The 23,801-nt window shown below is 41.7% G+C and overlaps 1 protein-coding gene across 1 annotated transcript; it reads right to left on the reverse strand.

Moving 5' to 3' along the window:
* Position 1: 1 nt before the first annotated feature.
* LOC127526998 (cytosolic phospholipase A2 gamma-like) lies at positions 2–22,652 on the reverse strand. The gene is made up of 6 exons (XM_051924293.1): positions 22,439–22,652; positions 20,652–20,772; positions 13,057–13,193; positions 9,092–9,311; positions 5,305–5,425; positions 2–150 (listed from the first exon to the last, which is right to left on the reverse strand). The coding sequence occupies exons 2-6, from the start codon at positions 20,703–20,705 to the stop codon at positions 2–4; spliced, it is 681 nt and encodes a 226-aa protein (XP_051780253.1). The 5' UTR covers positions 20,706–20,772; positions 22,439–22,652.
* Between the last annotated feature and the right edge of the window lie 1,149 nt (positions 22,653–23,801).

Below are 23,801 nucleotides of genomic sequence, written 5' to 3' on the forward strand. Positions count from 1 at the left end.
ATTATTTACCTTGTAGTAGGCACACATCAGGCTCTGAATGATGTTCTTTCTTAACCCCGTTTTCAAATTTGCTGCCAAAGTCACTCGTTTCAACAAATATTCCATAACACGGAAAGCCACATTCATGGGGAGTGAATTCAAACCAGATTTCTATCATAGAAGAAAAACAAAAATAAATAAATAAATAAGGAGAAATGAAGATATTTTTATTGTCAATGTGATTATAATTTATCTGCCCTTTATATGTGTTAATGTTTTTTCTGGCTTTCAGATAAAATTCTTTTAATGGGGTCTGTGTAGTCAGAAGAATTTAAAATCTCAATATACAGGTGCTGGTCATAAAATCAGAATATCATGACAAAGTTGATTTATTTCAGTAATTCCATTCAAAAAGTGAAGTACGGTGCGGTAAGACTCGCGGTGGCGGCTTGTGTGTTTACATCAACGCGAAATGGTGCAAGAACTCTGTGCTAGTTTCTAGTTATTGCTCATCGCTGGTGGAGTTTGTGACTGTTAGATGCAGACCTTTTTATTTACCACGGGAATTCACCACCATTTTCATTATCGGAGTGTACATTCCACCTGGCGCTAATGCTAAGGAAGCGCTATGGGAACTGTATACAAAGATCAGTGAACTGCAAAATACACACCCGGATGGACTGTTTATTGTTGCTGGAGATTTCAACCATGCAAATCTCAAGTCAGTGCTTCCTAGATTCCATCAATATGTGGACTTTGCAACGAGAGGGGAAAACACGCTGGATCTTGTTTACACAAACATCCCCGGCGCATATCGGGCTGAGCCCCGCCCCCACCTCGGCTACTCAGACCACATCTCTGTTATGCTAATTCCGGCATACAGACCACTTGTCAGGCGTTCAAAACCGGTTCTGAAGCAGGTGAAAACCTGGCCAGCAGGAGCCATCTCTGCTCTTCAGGACTGTTTCGAGAGCACTGACTGGAACATGTTTAGGGAGGCTGCAACTTACGGCGACTTCACTGACTTGGAGGAGTACACTTCATCAGTGACCAGCTACATCAGTAAGTGCACCGATGACGTCACTGTCTCCAAGAACATCATCTCACGACCCAACCAGAAACCGTGGATTACTGCGGAAGTGCGTGCACTTCTGAGGACCCGAGACTCTGCCTTCAAAGCGGGAGACAAAGTGGCCCTTAGAAGAGCAAGGGCCAAACTCTCTCAGGCCATCAGAGAGGCGAAGCGCGCACACGCCCAGAGAATCCACAATCACTTCATAGACAGCGGCGACACACGGCGCATGTGGCAGGGTTTACAAGCCATCACACACTACAGGACGACATCACCTGCCTGTGACGGTGACGGCTCCCTCCCAGATGCGCTGAACAACTTCTACGCTCGGTTCGACAGGCAGAACGATGTGGCGGCGAGGAAGACCACCCCTCCTCTGAACGACCAGGTGCTGTGTCTCACTACAGCGGATGTGAGGAAAACTCTACGCAGAGTCAACCCACGTAAAGCTGCTGGACCAGACAACATCCCAGGCAGAGTGCTCAGAGAATGTGCAGAACAGCTGGCAGTTGTTCTTACCGACATCTTCAACATCTCTCTGAGCAGCGCCGTCGTTCCCACGTGCTTCAAGGCCACCACCATCGTACCCGTGCCCAAGAAGTCTTCTGTGTCCTGTCTCAATGACTACCGTCCTGTTGCACTTACACCCACCATCATGAAGTGCTTCGAGCGGCTCGTCATGAGACACATCAAGACCCTGCTGCCCCCCTCACTGGACCCACTGCAATTTGCGTACCGTCCTAACCGCTCAACGGACGACGCCATCTCCACTGCACTCCATCTTGCCCTCACACACTTGGACAAGAAGGACACATACGTTCGAATGCTGTACATAGATTTCAGCTCAGCATTCAACACGATCATCCCCCAACAACTGATCGGGAAGCTGAGCCTGTTGGGCCTGAACACCTCCCTCTGCAACTGGATCCTGGACTTTCTGACCGGAAGGCCTCAGTCAGTACGGATCGGGAACTGCACCTCCAGCACCACCACACTGAGCACAGGTGCCCCACAAGGCTGTGTGCTCAGTCCCCTGCTGTTCACACTGCTGACTCACGACTGTGTAGCAACACACAGTTCAAATCACATCATTAAGTTCGCTGATGACACGACCGTGGTGGGTCTCATTAGCAAGAACGACGAGTCAGCGTACAGAGAGGAAGTGCAAGGGCTAACGGACTGGTGTAAAGACAACAACCTCTCTCTGAATGTTGACAAGACAAAGGAGATGATTGTTGACTTTAGGAGGACACGAGGCGACCATTCTCCGCTGAGCATCAACGGCTCCTCTGTGGAGATCGTCGACAGCACCAAATTCCTGGGCGTCCACCTGGAGAAGGACCTCAGCTGGTCCCTCAACACCAGCTCCCTACACAAGAAAGCCCAACAGCGTCTCTTCTTTCTGAGAAGACTGAGAAAGGCCCAGCTCCCACCACCGATCCTGACCACCTTCTATAGAGGAACTATCGAGAGCATCCTGAGCGGCTGCATCACTGTCTGGTTTGGGAATTGTGCCATATCGGACCGTAAGACCCTACAGCGGATAGTGAGGACAGCAGAGAAGATCATCGGGGTCTCTCTCCCCTCTATTGAAGACATCTACACCACACGCTGCATCCGCAAAGCCACCAGCATTGTGGCTGATCGGACACATCCCTCTCACACACACTTTACCCTCCTGCCATCTGGAAAAAGGTACCGAAGCATTCGGGCACACACATCCAGACTGTGCAACAGCTTTTTTCCACAAGCCATCCGTCTCCTCAACAAAAAGGGACTGGACTGATAAACACACACACACGCACACACATTATCACTTAGCTTAACTCAACTACCTCAAAACATTGAGATTGGACTGACTAATCAACACAAGCGCAAACACACTGACCTACACTACCAAACTATCGTATACACCAACCTGTCAATGCTTTTTTTGCACAATATCCATTACTGGACAACTTTTTGCACTAACTTCTTTACTTCCTAATTTTTGCTGCTACACTAAGGAATGTTTACTGTTTCTCCACTACCTCAACTCATCACCACAACACCTTATTATTATGTTACGTTTGTGTTTTTGTCACACTGTCACTTTGTTGCTTTTGTTTGCACATTTCTTAGTTAGCTAGTTTAGTTTTTCTGTTAATTTATGTTGTAATTTATGTTGCATGTAGCACCTTGGTCCGGGAGGAACGTTGTTTCGTTTCACTGTGTACTAACTGTATATGGTTGAAGTGACAATAAAGCCTACTTGAACTTGAACTTGAACTTGAACTTGAAACTTGTATATTAGATTCATTCATTACACACAGACTGATGTATTTCAAATGTCTATTTCTTTTAATGTTGATGATTATAACTGACAACTAATGAAAGTCCCAAATTCAGTATCTCGGAAAATTAGAATATTGTGAAAAGGTTCAATATTGAAGACACCTGGTGCCACACTGTAATCAGCTAATTAACTCCAAACACCTGCAAAAGCCTTTAAATGGTCTCTCAGTCGAGTTCTGCAGGCTACACAATCATGGGGAAGACTGCTGACTTGACAGTTGTCCAAAAGACGACCACTGACACCTCGTACAGGGAGGGCAAGACTCAAAAGGTAATTGCTAAAGAGGCTGGCTGTTCACAGAGCTCTGTGTCCAAGCACATTAATAGAGAGGCGAAGGGAAGGACAAGATGTGGTAGAAAAAAGTGTACAAGCAATAGGGATAACCGCACCCTGGAGAGGATTGTGAAACAAAACCCATTCAAAAATGTGGGGGAGATTCACAAAGAGTGGACTGCAGCTGGAGTCAGTGCTTCAAGAACCACCAGGCACAGACGTATGCAAGACATGGGTTTCAGCTGTCGCATTCTTTGTGTCAAGCCACTCTTGAACAAGAGACAGTGTCAGAAGCGTCTCGCCTGGGCTAAAGACAAAAAGGACTGGACTGCTGCTTTCTGATGAAAGTAAATTTTGCATTTCCTTGGGAAATCAAGGTCCCAGAGTCTGGAGGAAGAGAGGAGAGGCACAGAATCCACGTTGTGTGAGGTCCAGTGTAAAGTTTTCACAGTCAGTGATGGTTTGGGGTGCCATGTCATCTGCTGGTGTTGGTCCACTGTGTTTTCTGAGGTCTAAGGTCAACGCAGCCATCTACCAGGAAGTTTTAGAGCCTTTCATGCTTCCTGCTGCTGATGAACTTTATGGAGATGCAGATTTCATTTTCCAACGGGACCTGGCACCTGCACACAGTGCCAAAGCTACCATTACCTGGTTTAAGGACCATGGTATCCCTGTTCTTGATTGGCCAGCAAACTCGCCTGACCTTAACCCCATAGAAAATCTATGGGGTATTGTGAAAAGGAAGATGCAATACGCCAGACCCAACAATTCAGAAGAGCTGAAGGCCACTATTAGAGCAACATGGGCTCTCATAACACCTGAGCAGTGCCACAGACTGATCGACTCCATGCCACGCCACATTGCTGCAGTAATCCAGGTCAAAGGAGCCCCAACTAAATATTGAGTGCTGTACACGCTCATACTTTTCATGTTCATACCTTTCAGTTGGCCAACATTTCTAAAAATCCTTTTTTTGCATTGGTCTTAATTGATATTCTAATTTTCCGAGATACTGAATTTGGGACTTTCATTAGTTGTCAGTTATAATCATCAACATTAAAAGAAATAAACATCTGAAATACATCAGTCTGTGTGTAATGAATGAATCTAATATACAAGTTTCACTTTTTGAATGGAATTACTGAAATAAATCAACTTTGCTGCGGTGGGTTGGCACCCTGCCTGGGATTGGTTCCTGCCTTGTGCCCTGTGTTGCCTGGGATTGGCTCCAGCAGGCCCCCGTGACCCTGTGTTCGGATTCAGCTGGTTGGAAAATGGATGGATGAAATCAACTTTGTCATGATATTCTAATTTTATGACCAGCACCTGTACATCCTACCAACAATATGGACTCTTGCTCTGATGGATTCTATTTTATAAATGAAAAGAATTCAAAGTCAGAGAGGTACTTGCCTGAAGGAAACTGATGAGAAATGGTGTTTATAATCGGGTTATGTTTGACTTATTTACAAATCCTTTTTGGGCTTTATGCACTGACAATGTCTCTGAGCTACATGTCTTATTCTCTTTCTCTGGACTGCATTGTCTACTTCCTACTGATACACCTGCCTCGAGTGTCCAGTCTTATTTGCAGTCTCTCACCCTTCCATGTTTCACTTCACTGTATCCCTCTGTTTTCCCTTACCTGGAGGATGGGGTTCCTCTCCTGAATCAAAGGTGTCCTTATCAATTGCAGCATACACTGGGTATGGGTTTTGTCCACTGTTCGCAGATTCTTGATGCTTTGAAAGCGGAGAAGTATTTTCCTGAAAATGCAGTGAACACTGTTTTATAGTACAAAATAACATACATTTTACACTAAATGTATATTATTATTATTAGTAGTAGTAGTAGTAGTAGAAGTAGTAGCAGTAGTAGTAGTAGTAGTAGGCCTGATGTGTGCCTACTTCAAGGTAAGTAATTTATTTATAAGCTCCTTTCAAGGTACCCAAGGACACGCTACAATAATATACATAAACTCAAATAGTCCAATATACAAGCAAAATTAATGAGAACAACAAAAGGCAATATTAAAAACATAGGTTATAAGTTTACATTTAAAAACAGAAAGTGAGGTACGTGTAAGGCACTCCAAAGGTAGGACATTCCATAGCCGTAGCCCTGATACACTAAAAGCTCGATCTCCCATACTGCACAATCTGCACAGTGGAATGGTTAACAGTCAGGAGTCAGAAGAACGAAGTGAGCGCGATGGAGTATAGGGACAGCTAAGGTGAGGTCCGACCATGAAGAGCATTAAAAAACTAAAAGGAGAAGTTTAATACTGAATACAGAAGGGAACAGGTAACCAATGCAATTTTAGAAGTGTAGGAGTAAAATGTTCCCAGGATTTTAAAAGGGTAACCACTCTTGCTGCTGAATTTTGTACATATTGTAACTTGTTTAGGCTTCGAGCAGGGATTCCAAACAACATTGCATTGCAATAGTCAAGGTGACAAAAGCATGGATGAGTGTCTCAGTTGCAGTATTAGAGAGCAATGGATGTAGCCTTGAAATTTACATAAGGTGGAAAAGGGCAACATTGGTAAAATTATTAATATGAGGATCAAAGGAGAGTGTAGGATCAAGAATAACACCAAGACCTTTAACTTGTGCAGACAAGGATGTGATAAAGTTGAGGGATTTTTACTGAGAAATTGTCTATTTTCTTTAAAGTGTCTTGAGATGCAATGGTTAAAGCCTCAGTTTTATTATCGCTATTTAGTCTGAGAAAGTTTTCAGACAACCAGTGTCTGCTGTCTGCCAAACATGCAACCAATGCAGGAGGAGGTGATGTGTACATAAACCCTTTGTGTAAATAAATCTGTGAATCATCAGCATAACAATGGAACAGTAGAACATGATGTTTACTAAGGGCACCGAGAGAAAGCATATGAATGATAAAAAGCAGAGGGCCAAGAACTGATCCCTGAGGGACACCCAGGAGCAAATAGGATGGGTCAGACCTAAAACTACCAACAACATCAAATTGCAGACTGTCCTCAAGGTACGATTTAAGCCATGCAAGAGCTTTGTCAGCAATATGTAACTCATTCTCAAGTCTAAACAAAAGAACGTCATGATGGGCCGTATCAAGAGCAGCAGTGAGGTCTAAAAAGATCATTAGTGTTAAAAGACCACAATCAGCTGCGATTAGGAGATCATTAGTCACCTTGACGAGTGCTGTCTCTGTGTTGTGATTGGCCCTAAAACCAGACTCAAATTCCTCAAAAAGGTCATTATAGGCAAGATGGTCTTTTGAATGGCCCACAACAGCACATTTTAGTATCTTACTAGGAAAAGAAAGGTTTGAATTTGGTCTATAGTTTATAAAAATCCTCAGGGTCAAGTCCAGGTTTTTTGAGGACTGGTGCAACAACAACTGTCCTTAGGCTGGAAGGGACCAGGCCAGTACAAAGAGATGTGTTGATGATACTGGTGATACAAGTAAGAAGAAAAGGCAGAGCAGCTTTAACCAAAACAGAAGGCATGGGGTCAAGAATACCAATAGTTGGCCTGGCGGTCATGACAAGCTTATGGAGTGTAGGATCGTCAAACAATTGGAAGCTACATAAACAGCTGCCAGTTAAGATAGCGGATGACAGATTTGACTAGACAAATGGACCTTTTTGAAATTCAGAATTAATCAGATCAATCTTATTATTAAAAAAAGGACAGACATTTCTGACCAAGGTCAAAGGAGGCACTCAATGGAAAGTTATTTGCAGATTTAAGTAGCTTATCCACAGTAGCAAATAGCGTTCAGGTATTATGCTGACCACATAGAATGCTATTAGTATAGTAAGCAGTCTTCGATCTCTATGTAGTGCCTGAGTATAGAGAACAACATATTTGTTACAGGCAAGTGCATGGGCAACTAAACTTGCTTTCCTACTAAGGCGCTGAAACCTTCACCCACAAGCTTTTAAGTGACACAGATCAGGAGAAAACCAAGGATAAGAGAGCTTAAATGTCACACTACGAGTTTTAAGTGGAACAAGATGATCCAGACTAGATGAAAGTATACAATTATCATGATGAACTAAGGTAGCAGGAAAAAAAGAAACACCAGCCTGATGCGGACACGGCTTCAATGTAGAGAGCAGTGGCAGTGACATTTTTTCGTTTTCCTAAATCACAAGGTGATTTTTGCCCATGTGACTGATCACGGATAAGCACATCAAACAAAAAGTAGCCTCATAATCAGAGATGGATAAATCAATACCATATAAATTAGCAGGAGTAATACCAAAGGTAGTAGGAAAATTGACATGTTGAGTAAGATCAAAGCACTGAAGCACAAGGAGAAAATCGGCCATTGTAGCTTTTACAGAATTTACAGAGTCTACATGTAAGTTAAGTCTTTTTTCATCAAGATACCATTAAATTGTCTTAAAAATTGAACAATACATTACCAGTGTTGCTAATGGCTGTTACTGTTTAAAAGTACTGATTTTCAATTTATTATTCACATAGGAGTGTTCTCCTCCTTCACTTATCCGTAATCAGTCATGTTTAAATACTAATTTGTTATTAGGGAAACCTCTGAAATTACATTAGCATTGTTGAAACTTGATATTCTGTTCACTTGTGCTGCAAGGTACGTTTATTCGTAAAATTCTGATCTTGGATTCAAAAAATGGCCAAAACGAGACAGCTTTCTCAAGAAACACGTCCATCTGTTGTATGTTTGCAGAATGAAGGTTATTGAGAGATTGCCAAGTAATTGAAGTTTTCATACTAAGGTGTTTGTTTGCTGTCTTGACAGAAGAGGGCACACTGGATCTAACCAGGGTCATGAAAGTAGGGGAAGACCCAGATGGGTTACTTACAGAAGAGGAGAATGATAGCAGAGTGTGTAGTGTGAGAAACAACCACCTTACAGGTCCTCAGTGGGCTTCTTCATTAAATACATGGCAAATGTCATCTACAACAGTAAAACGTCATCTACAGGATGCTAGCCATAATACACTTTTCCAGTTATCTTTCTTCTAATGCTTTTGTTCTTTTTCCCATTTTAACTTTTTTTCGTTTTACTTGCCAGTTTCAGCTGTGGTTTTTTCTTTGAAGCTCTGTGTCTTAGTCCAGCCTCCTAGAGTCACTGGAGAAAGCCAAGTAGGCATCTGCACATATTTGTGTTTACGCGTGTTTAAATTCAACACATACTGCACATGCAATCATTCTTGAATGCACAGTTTTTTGGAGGACAAATGAGAGTCCCCAAAAATATCCTACATTCTGAACCCTTGTTTTCCAGTGCAGGGTGGTAAAAGCAGAGTCCTATCCCAGTGTCTATGGCCACAAGACAGGAATCAAGCCTGGACAGAATCCAGATCACCACGGGCCAACAAAATAAACTATTTAGTTGTTTAAAGTGCTGTCTGCAGGAAAAGTAAAGATAAAATGCACATTCCAGAAAAAATATATCTTACTGTTCCAATAAGATAACTGACAGTTGCTGCCCAGATGTCTGTTAAAGAGTAGACTTCTTTTGAGGCAGCTTTCACCATTCTCTCCCAAAGATGTCCTTTTTCAAAGATCAACTCTTTGACGTATTCCCAAGAAAATTCCTCTCCCACAAGTTTTTCAGAGATATCTTTAGTGGGTAATTTTGTGGACCAATCGACGTTTTCATATAACTGACTCATAGCCCTAAATGAAGAGAAAACAGAGATATTATTGCCTTTTTACAATAAAAAACAGGGTAATACTCTGTACTGAGAATACTGTAAACTGACAGATGTCAGGTGATGGATCACAGTCTATTCCAGGTCAAACCTGCAATGCCCAGAGTGAACTCTTCCAGCTATGTGTGCAGTGTCTGAATGTAACAAAGACCAAAGAAATGATATTTAATTTTAAGAGACAGAAATCTGTATGTTCACCTATTGTAGTTCTGGGAGAGGAGGTAGAAATAGTGAATGAATATAAATACTTAGGAACTTACTTAGATAACAATCTTAACTGGAATACAAATACAAAAAAATTATTTTCTAAGTGCAACCAGCGCTTATTTCTCCTCCATAAACTCAAACTATTTAAAGTAGACAAGGACCTCATGTTGTCCTTCTATCGTAGTATGATCCAGTCCATGATCACTTTCAGTTTCATTGCCTGGTTTAATAGTCTGACAAACCAAAACTCAAAAAAGCTCCAGCAGATTACGAAGTATGCAGCTAAAGTTATTGGGGCTGATGTAGATGATTTGACTAGTGTGTGTCAGAGGGCAATGCTAAAGAAACTGGAAATCATCTCAACTGATGACAGACATCCATTACATGTAGAACTAAACTTCAGTAAATCAGGAAGGATAGTTGCTTTGAAAACCCACACAAATCGCTCCAGAAACTCCTTTCTTCCTAGTGCCATACGACTTTTCAATAAGAAATATCGGAGATAATGTTTAAGGTTTTGATATATATCCTGTTACCTTTTTTTTTTTTTTTTTTTGGTATAGATATGTTTTATCTAACTGCCTTACCTTAACCTTTCTTATTTCTATTTGTATGTTTTATTTCATTCTGTCTGTTACTTGTTATTAGATGCAACTGAGAAGGCAAATTTCATGTTTTCCTGTGTAAACATGACTAAATAAAGAAACCTAAACCTAACCTAAACCTAGTGTCTGCCTGCAAGCAATGCAAAGCAATGCACCTCCCTGGTGAGTTCTCTCACTCACTAATCCACGCCATACTGCACAGCACCTCCTCTACACTCCCACCATCCACAGTGCAAATCCTGATGACTACACCAAGAGTATTATTGCACATTTACACCATGTACCATCCAAGGTCGGTCATTTTACACTGTGGCAACTACCAGTGATCAACTGCAAACCCACAATAATTGAATTACAAAGTCCCTCTGAAGACATTTCTTGCAGCGTTACAGAAGAACTACAGTAATTGCAGAATTCAAAGTGGAGCACGCTCTAGTGACACTGGCTGATCTGTCACTCTCACACATTCCGCCGCTGTTCTGCGCAGCATGTCCTCTACTGTACACTCCATCCATTCACAGTGAAAATCCTGATGACTACATAACAGCAAGTGTACTTTCACGTAGACACATCACAATCCATCACAGGTCACACATTTTACACATTTGTGCTAACTGACGATGGTCAGCTGTGAATGCTTGGATTTCAAAGGCCCTCAAAAGCAGGTTCTCTGCAGTGTAAAGAAGAACTCTATATAACTGTTTTCAAAATGACATAAAATATGGGATCATTTATGGCTGAAGTAAACTACTCAAAAAAATTAAAGGAACACTTTGAAAACACATCAGATCTCAATGGGAAAAAAAATCCTGCTGGATATCTCCACTGATATGGACTGAAATTGTAATATGTTAGGAACAAAAGGATGCAACATTGTTTGATGGAAATGAAAATGATCAACCTAAAGAGGGCTAAATTCAAAGACAACCTAAAAACCAAAGGGAAAAAATGATGCGGCAGGCTGGCAGGCGAGTCCATTTGGCCAAAATTTCATTGCAGCAACTCCAAATTGTACTCAGTAGGTTGTATGGCTCCCACGTGCTTGTGTGCATGCCTGACAACGTCGGGTGGGAGGCATGCACCTAATGAGACAATGGATGGTGTCCTGGGGGATCTCCTCCCAGATCTGGACCAGGACATCACTGAGCTCCTGGTCAGTCTGAGGTGTCGAATGGACCGAAACATAATGTCCTACCCAGAGGTGTTCTGTCAGATTGAGGTCAGGCGAATGAGCGTGAGGGCCAGTCAATTCTATCAATTCCTTCATCCTCCAGGAACTGCTTGCATACTCTCACCACATGAAGCCAGGCATTGTCGTGCCCCAGGAGGATCCCAGGACCGACTGCACTAGCATAGGGTCTGACAATGGGTCCAAGGATTTCATCGCGATACCTAATGGCAGTCAAGGCGCCATTTCCTAACCTGTAGAGGATATGTCTCCCGAGACCATCACTGACCCACCACCAAACCGGTCATGCTGAACTGGCAGCATAATGTTACATGTCTGTCACATGTGCTCATGGTGAACCTGCTCTCAACTCATGGTGAACCTGCTCTCATCTGTGAAAAGTACATGGTGCCCATGGTGGACCTGCCAATTCTGGTATTCTATGACAAATGCCAATTGAGCTCCTTGGTGCCAGGCAATGAGCACAAGGCCAACTAGAGGATGTCGGGCCTTCAGGCCACCTTCATGAAGTCTGTTTCTGATTGTTTGGTCAGAGACATTCACACCAGTGCCCTGCCTGCTGGAGATCATTTTGTAGGCTCTGGCAGTGTTCATCCTGTTCCTCCTTGCCCAAAGGAGCAGATTCCGGTGGGTCCTGCTAATGGGTTAAGGACCTTCTATGGCCCTGTCCAGCTCTCCTAGAGTAACTGCCGGTCTCCTGGAATCTCCTCCATGGCCTTGAGACTGTGCTGGGAGACACAGCAAACCTTCTGGCAATGCCACTTATTGATGTGATTGCCATCCTGAAGAAGTTGGACTACCTGTGCAACCTCTGAAGGGTCCAGGTATCACCTCATGTAGTGACACTGACCATAGCCAAATGCAAAACTAGTGAAAAAACAGTCGAAAAGATGAGGTCAGAAAAATGTCAGTGGCCTCCACCTGTTAAACCATTCCTGTTTTGGAGGTAGAGTGGCACAGTGGCTTCCCGGGTCCTCCCTGCATGGAGTTTGCATGTTCTCCCCGTGGGTTTCCTCTGGGCGCTACGGTTTCCTCCCACAGTCCAAAGACATGCAGGTTAGGTGCATTGGCGATCCTAAATTGTCCCTAATGTGTGCTTGATGTGTGGGTGTGTGTGCCCTGCGGTTGGATGGCACCTTGCCCGGGGTTTGTTTCCTGCCTTGCTCCCTGTGTTGGCTGGGATTGGCTCCAGCAGACCCCAACAGTTAGTTGGATAATGAATGGATGGATGTTTTGGGGGTCGTCTCATTGTTGCCCCTCTCGTGCATTTGTTGTTAATTTCATGAACACTAAAGCAGCTGAAACTGATTTACAAATCCCTCTGTTACTTAACTGACCAGATCAATAGCCCAGAAGTTTCATTGACTTGATGCTATACTCTGATTAACAAGTGTTCCTTTTTTAATTATTTTGAGCAGTGTATTTATTTAAAAAGAAACAAAATTGTATTATTTTAGTTTTGTACTTAGTTATATCATTCTCACACTGTCCTCTTTACATTGTGAGATGGCTTTTATTTTATATAAAATGTTTCTATTTCATTAAACACCATTATGTTTAACTGATGAATTCTACAGAAAAGGTTGGATTGATTGACTGAAAAACTGACAATAAGACGAAACAGACATCTTGAGACTGGATATTATTTTGAGGTATTCATTTAGTAAGAATCAATGGAAGCAAGTTAATATATTTTTCAGTGTCCTCACCAAGTTGATCCAGACACTCCACAGATGTATGTCACACAGTTTAACAGTCCAGTTTCCTGAAGACCTTCCATTGAGCCCAGCAGACTCAACATGGCTCGGATACCACCTCCCGAGCCCAGCACGGCGACGACAGGAACCTGTTTGAAAAATAAAAAAACAAAACACCAACAGTGAATTTCTCAAGTACAAAGAATTCATTAAATGGGAACAGACAGAAATCAAGTATGTACCATATGTACATTAGTTAGACCTTCTTCACATTTCTGTATTTTTATGTGTCTGATAATAAAAGTAAATGATAAATGACAAGTTGCTGAATTATACTGTATAATATGTGAATTGAGCCAGCTAGTCAATAAGTGAAGGATTCTTTTGTTATCCATTATCAAATTTAATTTTCTTCAGGGCATGGAAGCTGCTGCCAGTCCTGTCAGCAATGGGCACACGGCAGGAACTAATTTTGATTATTGCCATCCCATATAGACAGAAACTGCACAGGGTTACTTACAGTACATCCAGATCATTTAGATTTACTAAACAAATTAACCTGCATGTTTTTGAGATATGGTAGGAAACTGGAATACCTTAAAAACAAAAACAAAAAATAATGAACATGGGGAGAACATGCTGTACACCAATGATTGTGTTCTGCTAAAAAAAACTGCAAACTGCCATTTGCAATGTCTCTGGAGACAAACATTTTTTGAACTTCTGAGTTTAGTTGTTTATGAACCCGATTACTTTCTGATTTTCTGGTTTTGATATCAAAAGTTATAAAGATCGGGTGTTTTAGCCCCAGCCATTGTAAACAAGTGCACAAAATCAAGCTCAGAGCCGTGAAATCTCCATTGGCAAACATTGGGTTGCATTCAATTTGATTTTAAATGTGGCAGCATCATAGGATGCCTCCTTTACCACAAATCAGTACGAGGAATTTCTTTTCTGCTAGATTTGCAAACTCACAGATTGGGACCAACAAGTACTGAAGTGCATTTTGTGCAAAAGTCATATTTTCACTGTTGCCTGCTTCACAACAGAGTATCAAACTGCCTTTGGAAGCAACATTAGCACAAGACTGGAGTTCCAGCAGCTTCATAAAATGTGTTTCCTGCACACAAGTTGAAGATCTCAATGCTCAATGGGAAGTGTCGGCTGGTTTCTGGAGTGGTATAAAGGATATCGTCCGTCATTGGACTTTGGACCAGTGCAAACATGTTCTCTGCAGAGATTAATCTCACTTTACTATTTGGAAGTCTGATGGACCAAACCTGGGTTTGGCAGATGCCAGGAGAATGCTACCTTTCAAACTGCATAGATCCTACTGTAAAGGTTAGTGGAGGATAGATCATGGCAGGGTTTGGTCTGGACCAATGGTTTTCACAAAAGGGTTCCACAGCATGTGACGATGTGGGTTCTGCTCAATGCTCCCATCTTCTGTTCGGGAGCCCTTCGATACCGTCGATAGTCATAACCGAGATGAGCTAGACAGTGAGGCAACAACACAGCAAGGGGATGATGTAAAGTGCAAAAGTGCTTTATTCAACAAACAAAACAAAGTCCACAAAGTGCAGTGCATTTTCAAAGTTCCAATAAATAAATAATCCCATAAAAACAAAACGTGGAGGTTTAAAACAATAGAAAAAAACAATCCTTTAAAACCGAGGTTAAAACGCAATGCAGGAAACAGTCTTTTAAAACAATTAATGACAAACCCAAGCCCAGTGCTTCTTTTACATTAGCGTCTCACCTGCTTCTCCCATGCGCTCCCTGCAACAGGTGAGATGCTCTCTCTGCAGCTGACCTTCTCTGTGTTTGCTTCTACTGCTGTCAGTCGCCTTACCGATCCTTGGCTCCGGCCGGCCCCTCCTGACAGTGACTTGGGACTCCCCAACAACCAAGGCTCTCACGCTGGGGACACCACGTCCCAAGTCCCGCCTTCCATGGCCTCACACGGAGAGTCTCCCACCTTCCAGTCACTCCCGCTCTCCGAAGTAATGTCAATGGAAGTGACCACATCTACTACTCCCCCAGGTGTCGGCCAAACACCCAGGCTGTCTCCTCAGCTGCCGCGAGCCTGCTCACGCTCGCTCTCCCGCACCGGCTTTCTCGCTCACTGCATCCTCCTGCAACCTCCATTTCCTTCTCTTTTTTCTTTTGTTCTTGTTTAACCGTCTCGGGATTCTCTATATAATGGACGTGGCAGCTGTGGCAATCAACAGTTCCCATGAACAATTATGCTGCAAACCGTCCCTCAACTGTGCACTTAGGTGAGAAACGCCCGCAGCACGAATCCACCCGGAAACCGCTTCAGCCACACTACCATGCCCCTCGCTACACCGCGAGGGCGGTGATTATTTATTTAAAAACTGGCCTTTGCTGAGAGAGCTGTAGACCCACAACACCACACAGCACTACTGGAGAGGTTAATGTTCTAAAAAAATCATGTTGAGTTTTGAAGATTGACTTTAAATTGCCTCAAATAGTTGTTTTTTTTGACAAATGCAGTTCAAAATATTCTGCAGTCATTGAATAAAAGTAGTCCTGTATTAATGTAGTTATAGTCAAATGCTGCAGTTTTTCTCCACTGCGGTGTAGGAATTTTGATGATTAATAATCAATAAGACAGCCACCCAGGAGGATGCCATGATAATGTGGGATTTGAAAAGGAAATTTTAACTTGGTTAATTAATCATTGATTTTGCCTTTGGCACTCACAGTAATCTTCTTATATAATACGCTACCATGGCTGTCCGTTTGTCTGTCCAGGATTTTAAATCATCTGTAGCTTGCAAACTATTGACCTGAAATTTGGTACACATTTACTCCGTGACGTCTACTATCCGCTTTCGGGGTGATGATTGACCTCCAATGTTATTCCTCTTTTTATTTTATTTTATTGTAGAATCAACTCTCGGCTTTGGGCAGCAGGGCAGCCGTATAGCACATGCGTATGGGCGCCGTTCTCATTCCTACCATCTTCGCCATCACTTCTTCATATCTTAAATCATTCTTGAGGCAGATTGAACACTTAAGTGCCCGCTTAAGTGAAAAATTAAGAAAAATGTACTAAGTAATTGCAAAACAAACACTGACTTAATCAGTTTTAACATGTGTAGCCACCAAAGTATAAGGCGAGATCGAGCATGGGTAAAACATGTGCTGAAAGAAATCTTTCAGTCCAAAAGTTTGTTTTAAAAATATTTAGTGAAAGTTAAAAGCAAATAAGCCACACAAGAATAAAGGAAAAATAGTTATACACGTAGAATAAAAGGAAAAAAAAGGAAAAATGTATCTTCTCTAAACTTAGCTTTTCTTGAGAAACTCTAGATATTTCTGTACTTAAAAGTTCTTTACTTCTTCTTCTTTACTTAAAGATTCTTAACTTCTTCTGTACGCTATAAACATATGGCTATGCACTTAAATAAGTGCTGTTTTAGGCACAAGAGTCACATAGATACGGGCACGGTTTAAAACCTTATGCCCTCTACACCTTACACATGGCAAGGCTGGTCACTAACTGAAGGATAATGTTTAGTCAAAGCAGATAGAAATGGCAAGAATATACCAATACGATTCTACTTATGTGGGTTATAGGAACCTCCCATAGATTATGCATTGTCATCTTAATATAATATTTATGAATCTTATATAACTTTGAAAATGGCTCTTACAACATGAAAAGATGCCAACGGAAGAACAGAAGAAGCGGGCCGCTAGGGTCAAGAAAACGAGCTGCTCAGGAAGCAGCAAAAGCATCAACTTCTGAGCAAACGACTCCTGAACGTACTGAGAAAGAGTAGGAAAACTATATATCAAGTGTATTCACTGCATGTTATTGTGCAGTCCGCTGTTACTGGTTAATCCAATAATTCAGTAAGGCTTCTACTTCATCTGTCTTACCTTTCTGTGTTGTGGGAGGGAGTCTATCATGGTAACTGAAGCCCACTCGTTTTAAGAAACAGCATAATACATTTTTTTGATAAACACAGGTTTACAGTAGTATGATAAATTCATATACAGGGGTAGGATTCAAAAGTAATGAGCCTCATTTTGTTCTGATGCGAACATACCTCGCCGCGCGCCCCACTTGCCAGCGACGGCGACGGTGGGTGTTGGCTTCACAACGCAACGGCCTTGACGGGAACCCCTGTGTGGTAGTGCGTTACATGGCGGAATGGAAAGTTCGTTAGAGCAATGGTACGCGATCAAGTTCTGCTTCCGGTTGGGCAAGTCTCCTTCCGAAACGTTCGCAATGCTGCGACGAAACTTGGACTTTTCAGTGCGACCCAGAGACAAAACGACAAAGCTCTGAGTGGCACACCTCAAACTCACCCCGTCCCAAGAAAGCGCGGATGAGCAAATCGAAGACGAAGACCATGCTCATTGCCTTCTTCGGAGTGAAGGGGATCATCCACTACGAGTTTGTCCTGCAAGGACAGACCATGAATCGATCGAGGACATCCAAGCAAATGTCAAGGCAGTCCTTGCAGCCATCCCGGAACAGGCCTACGTGGACGCCTTCGAGTCATGGAAAAGCCGCCTACAAAAGTGTATTGATGCAGGAGGTGCCTATTTTGAAGACTATTAATTAGTTGTACCGATTTGCTCAATAAATTTGTCTTTTTGAACAAAGGCTCATTACTTTTGAATCCTACCCCTGTATATATTAACATACTGTATAAGATGACGCAGACAGACAAACATATAACGTATAGGCTGGCTTTTTACTGGTCATTTAAAGTTCTGCTTTGTCTTGGCACAAATAAAAAGTTTTACAATACCAAGACTTTATAGTCACTCAACCAACGTTATATTTCTATTCTGTTTTCACCGCCCAAGCCTATTCATGTCTGTGGGGTCCACGGTATTCATTCCCTTTCACTCTCCATCTTTTTGAGGTGATTGACTGCCAGAATCCAAACCAATCAAGAATGACATGCTAAGAGGTGAATGCTGTCTGAATCACACCAACACAAGCAGTCTGCAAAGCCGGTCTCTCTTTCTATCTCTCTGTCTCTCTTGTCTGGTCCATTAATAGTACAATCGTTTTAATTTTAATAAACTTCTTTGCTATGTAATCATTAAAAGGCAGCATGTAGTAGTTAAGTCTTTGGATCTGGGGCTTCAAACACTGAAGTAGTGTTTTCAGATCCTACTGCTGACGCTGTGTGACCATTAGCATGTGACTTGAACTGCCTGCGCTCCAACTGGAAAAGCTAAAAAAATGTAAGTAATTGTAAGTCTGAAATGTTGTAAATCACCTTGAATTGAGGTGTTAGCCAAATTAGAAATAATAATAGAAATGGCAGACAAATTCTGATGAATATACAATGTGGAAGAAAGATGAATGTTAACAATTATTAATTACAAAATGCATACATTTAACATTTCATTTTAATGTTATTAATATCAATCAACAGAGGTCATTTTTTGTTTCAGACAGATTTGCCAACATTCATTAAATGTTGATATTGTTTTTCAAATTTGTTAATAGATGAACAGATAAAATCTGTTTTTCCTGATGGTGTGTTCTTTTTGAGACGTATATTGTGGTCTGGTTTGTTTATTATAATTATTATTAATATATAATCTATTTACAGTAATCCCTCGCTACTTCGTGGTTCACTTTTCGCGGATTCACGACTTCGCGGATTTTATATGTAAGCATATCTAAATATATAACGCGGATTTTTCGGTGCTTCGCGGGTTTCTGCGGACAATGGGTCTTTTTACTTGCTTCCTCAGTTGGTTTGCCCAGTTGATTTCATACAAGAGATGCTATTGGCGGATGGCTGAGAAGCTACCCAATCAGAGCACGCAGTTAAGTTCCTGTGTGCTGCTGATTGGCTCGGTGACGGAGTGTTGCATTAACCAGGAAGTCTCATCTCACTCATTCAGCATTAACGTGCTACTGCTTCAGGGGCCGTGTCCAAGCACCAACAGAAGATGAAAATGATTGCAGAAAAGGTAAAAGTTTTGGATATGTTGAAGGAAGGGAACAGCTACACCGCTGGAGGACACCATTACAACATCAATGAGTCCACGATTCTTTTTATTTAAAAAGGAGGAAAAGCATATAAGATCTACGGCTGCTTTTTCTTTTAACAAGGGCGCAAAACGAGTTGCAAGTGGACGTGATAAGGCAGTAGTCTGGATGGAATCTGCTTTAGGAATCTTTGCAACAAGGTCGACGACATCATGACTGCCTACCAGCTGCTACGTGTACTTCGCTATACAGTAAGTGTAAACTTATCTACCGATTTTATATTGCTTAACAGTTGTCCCTGTTATTAATAGAGTAAATGGTGGGTTGTAAACAATACAGGGAGGGTTTAAAAACATCCAAATACACGTTAAATAATTAAATAAATATGGTGTCCCTACTTCGCGGAAATTCAGTTATCGCGGTTGGCCTTGGAACCTATCTCCCGCGATAAGTGAGGGATTACTGTATATATTATTTTTATATACTGTATGTGTTTTGCGGTCAGAATAATTTGCTCCACTTTGCATCAATGAGTTTATGTGGTATAGCGGATCTGTGGCTCAAAAAAAAAAAGAATGTTTTGTCAATCTCTGCTCAAGTAAATATTAGAACATTTGAACAATCCAGACAAGAACAGGTCAGTCAGCACAACAAAGCTCCCCAGTCGTAACATCAGGTCGAGTTTTGAAAGTCCCAAAAATCCTACTGTCTACCACACCACTTTTTCCGTGTATCTGTGGTTCTCTGTGTAAATACCTCAAGTTCACATTCACCTTTTTTCTTCTGTACTTCCATGGTTTGTAGTAAAGATGTCACTCAAGAGCATGGTGACTAGATGATGAATGTCTAAAAAAGGTGTTTACTGACATTAGGTGACGGGGAGTGGCTAAATGCGTGTTTACGAGCACATAGTTTTAAGTTGATTTGAGATTTATTAAATCGCCTCAGTGTTACCCTAGTGTGATGGATGGCCGGCTAAATATTCCGGCCCACACCTCCAGGCCGCCAGGTGGAGCCCTCCCAACAGCATGGAGGTTCCCCGAATTCCAGCAGGGCCTTATGGACCTTGTAGTTTGTATACACAACCCTGCTGGATACCATGGGGACCACCAGGAGCCACTGTAGGGAGGCTTGGGTAGTGCTATGTGCCCTATAACCTGGAAGTACGTCCTGGTCACATGAACAGGAGAAACGACGTGCTTCCGGCTTGAAGAAAGGAGCTTTTATCTGACCCGGAAGTGTTCACGGTCACATGGACAGAAGAGAGAAACCTTCCGGGTCATGGACTATATAAAGGACTCTGGGAGACCAGAACACTGAGCTGAGCTGGGAGGAAGGGTGGCTAAGTGTCTGGGAGAGGAGGAGTGAGAATTGTATTAGGATTGAGTATTGTATGTGTAGTGTGGAGTGGAGGGTGCTTAGTGCACAATATTATAATAAAAATAAGAAGTATTATATTTTTACCTGGTGTTTGGCGTGGTACCTGAGGGTTCAAGGGAGCTCTAGCGCCCCCTACTGCTACACTAGGTATAAGTACAGATTTATAGTGTCCTCCATTATATTAGGAACAAAGACACATTTCTCTCTGATGTTTCTGCCACTTTCTTACCTCATTTTTCGAAACGTTTTTTCCCAGTAGCTGTCCTAGTGCTTCAGCAGCCATTGCCTTTCGTGCATCAACTGCTGAACTCTCTCCAAAAGAAAGCTCATCTGAAATGCGAAGCTTTTTGCTAAAATGAGGGGAAAAAAATAATTCTGTAACTGCAGTCAAATCCATACAGATTCATAAATTGGATGACATGGGTATTCATCTGAGATCTTCATGGGAGAGGCACTCAAAGTTCATAAATAAATAACATGCCTTTTTAGGCAAACGTAATAGAAAAGTTAACTGAAAATGGAGTTTTTGTATCCTTAACAGCCCACGCTCATAAAAGAACAGTGAAGAAAAATTGTATTTTTAGGGATGTTTCTGGTAAACAAGGAAGCATTTAGCTGGTAGGAAAATGGGCTGTGTAAGGCGGTGATCTTTGTCTGCAATTTGGAAAGAAAATAAGTGTTGACAGCATAAAATTAAAGAGGTTATAACATTAGATTAGATAAACGTTATTAATCCCAGGGGGGATTTAGACACATACAGCAGCAGAAATATAAAAAACAAAAATACAGAAGGCAAAAGAATAGAATTATTCCACACATACAGTGTTCTCTACAATATTTGGGACAAAGACACATCTATCTTTGACTTATGCCTCTGCTCCACAGTTTAAAATTACAAATCAAACAATTCAGGCATGATTAAAGTACACCTTGCAGATTTTCATTTAAGGGTATGATAAAACAATCCTGCAGTGCCTGTGGGAAGCTTAAAAGAATATTCCACCCAAAATTATAATAGAAATGAATGAAGAGGAGAGGTAGATCTTCGACTGAAAACCTTAATCCCATGTGAACACACTTCCTGTTTATGCACTACCGTAGTATTTATCTACTGTATATTTAAACACTAAAGTCTGTGTGTGTGTGTGTGTGTGTCCGATTCTTCTGAGCAACCTGATTGGTTAGTTTGGCTTTGGTGATGCGAACATGAGAGGAAGTGTGAGTGTAAGACACACAAGGAGGAGTAAAGGCTTAAAAGGCACACTGAGAGTTGCCCACCTACAGGCAGGAGGTTTTAAAGAGGACAGGTGGTGAGCAAAGCACCTCAAAATGACAGACTCTGAAAAGCAGGCCTAATGAAAGTGCCTTTCAAGAGAGATTCAGACACAGGACGACACAGGGGGCTGAAGGTAAACGAAGGGCAAGCAAGAGATATCAAATATTTTAAAATTCAATCTATTACTTGTTTCAACAGGTAACATGGCTAGTTTCACAATATTTTAACAAAAATGTCTGCACTTTGAATATTGTAAGCATATGACAGGATAACTGATATTTGGATCTTCAGTAACAGACATTTTAATATTGTTTGCTTTTCTTCACTATTGGCTCTCTGTGAATTCCTATTGTAACCCATACACGTCCTATTTGTCTAACATTGGATTATAAACTTCATGTGTGGTGTGCTTTTCCTTATGCTTTTCTGTCTTTCTGAACAGACTTTCTCAACTACACTTTGTAGCTTTTGATTTGGCTTTGGTAAAAGATAGAAATGATTTTTGGTTACAAACATTCATTCAGTTTAGACTTCTGATCTTCTGACTAAAGGCATAACACTACCAGCTTCTAGCAGCTGCAGCCCTCCCACAATGCTATGCTGATTTGCTTTTTCTTTACATGGGTTGCTCTCCTGCTTTCATAATTTTATCTGTTTTGGTTCCTCTTGCACTTTTAATGGTAAACTCTGGATAACTGGGCATGCCATCATAATAGCACAGATTTTCTTCAGACACTCACCTGGAACTGATCGTTGTGTCCTGAAGGGACTCTTCTTCTTCTTCTTTTTCTCCTCCACTGCAAAAATCAAAAATGCAATTTTACAATTTACTGAAAATTTGTTCATTGCAGCACAATGTGAGTGTGTACAGAGGGCTGTGTTTAGCTCTGCAACCTGAGGGCCCATTTACATTTGAGAAGAGTAAATTTTCAGCATTTGATTGCCATTTTTCAATTCTTTTATTGGTGTTTTCCAAGCATTTTTGTGGCATTTTGTGGGCGTTCACATGATTTTCACGTGTTTTTCAGTAGTACTAGGGTGTTGTACCATGTTAGCCATTATGAATGTAGAGAAAAGCCAAGCAAAATGACACCTTTTATTGGCTAACTAAAAAGATTACAATATGCAAGCTTTCGAGGCAACTCAGGCCCCTTCTTCAGTTGCCTCGAAAGCTTGCATATTGTAATCTTTTTAGTTAGCCAATAAAAGGTGTCATTTTGCTTGGCTTTTCTCTACATGTTTTTCAAAAATTTTTCATGCATTTTCAAAGAAGTGTTTTGCAGGGAGAAAAAAATGATGGACATCATTTCCTTTTACCATTTAAATGGTTGCGAGGAAATTGTTGGGTCTCCAGAATGTCTTCTAAGACTTTGCTAATTTAAATCCTGGTTCTGAAGAGAATGTGCCATCACCATCAGGAGTGTAGATATTTGGATCAACTGGTTTTGCAGCACAGGGAGCATAAAGGTCAATTCTGGACTTCCTATGAAGAACTCAGGCAGCATCCTAAATATTTCCAGAATTAAGCAAGGATGTTGATGACAACGAAAGTACCATAATATCCGTTAGTAAGACGGAGTGGTGGCTCTGAGGATAGGGATATGCACTGGCAATCGGAAGGTTGCCAGTTTGAATCCCGTAAATGCCAAAAAGGGACTCTGCTCTGTTGGGCCCTTCAGCAAGGCCCTTAACCTGCAATTGCTGAGCGCTTTGAGTAGTGAGAAAAGCGCTATATAAATGCAAAGAATTAGTAATAAAAAAAGTAATAATAACCTGTGCTATATTTGTAAAAAATAAATTGCCTGCTGCAGTAGACATCATGCAACATCAGGCAGGCACGTGATCCGGTCATCAAGTGACAGCTAGTTAGAAAAAGGTTAAGCATGTGCATAGCATGTAATAAGGTGAATAGAACTGAACAGATATTATATTCATATACCAGGGGTCCTCAATCACAGTCCTAGAGGGCCACAGTGGCTGTAGGTTTTTGTTCTAACCATCCATCCATCCATTATCCAACCCGCTATATCCTAACTACAGGGTTCTGCCGGAGCCAATCCCAGCCAACACAGGGTGCAAGGCCGGAAACAAACCCCGGGCAGG

The sequence above is a fragment of the Erpetoichthys calabaricus genome, chromosome 3, assembly GCF_900747795.2.
Source record: "Erpetoichthys calabaricus chromosome 3, fErpCal1.3, whole genome shotgun sequence".
Taxonomy (NCBI): domain Eukaryota; kingdom Metazoa; phylum Chordata; class Cladistia; order Polypteriformes; family Polypteridae; genus Erpetoichthys; species Erpetoichthys calabaricus.

Bases quoted from the DNA above. Each gene is read 5' to 3' on its own strand.
- LOC127526998 (XM_051924293.1), bottom strand. From the start codon at position 20,705: ATGGCTGCTGAAGCACTAGGACAGCTACTGGGAAAAAACGTTTCGAAA. The intron at 13,194-20,651 runs GTAAGAAAGTGG...TTTTTCAAACAG, and splicing joins AAAACGTTTCGAAAAATGAG to GTTCCTGTCGTCGCCGTGCT. The intron at 9,312-13,056 runs GTGAGGACACTG...CTCTTCATTTAG, and splicing joins GGAGTGTCTGGATCAACTTG to GGCTATGAGTCAGTTATATG.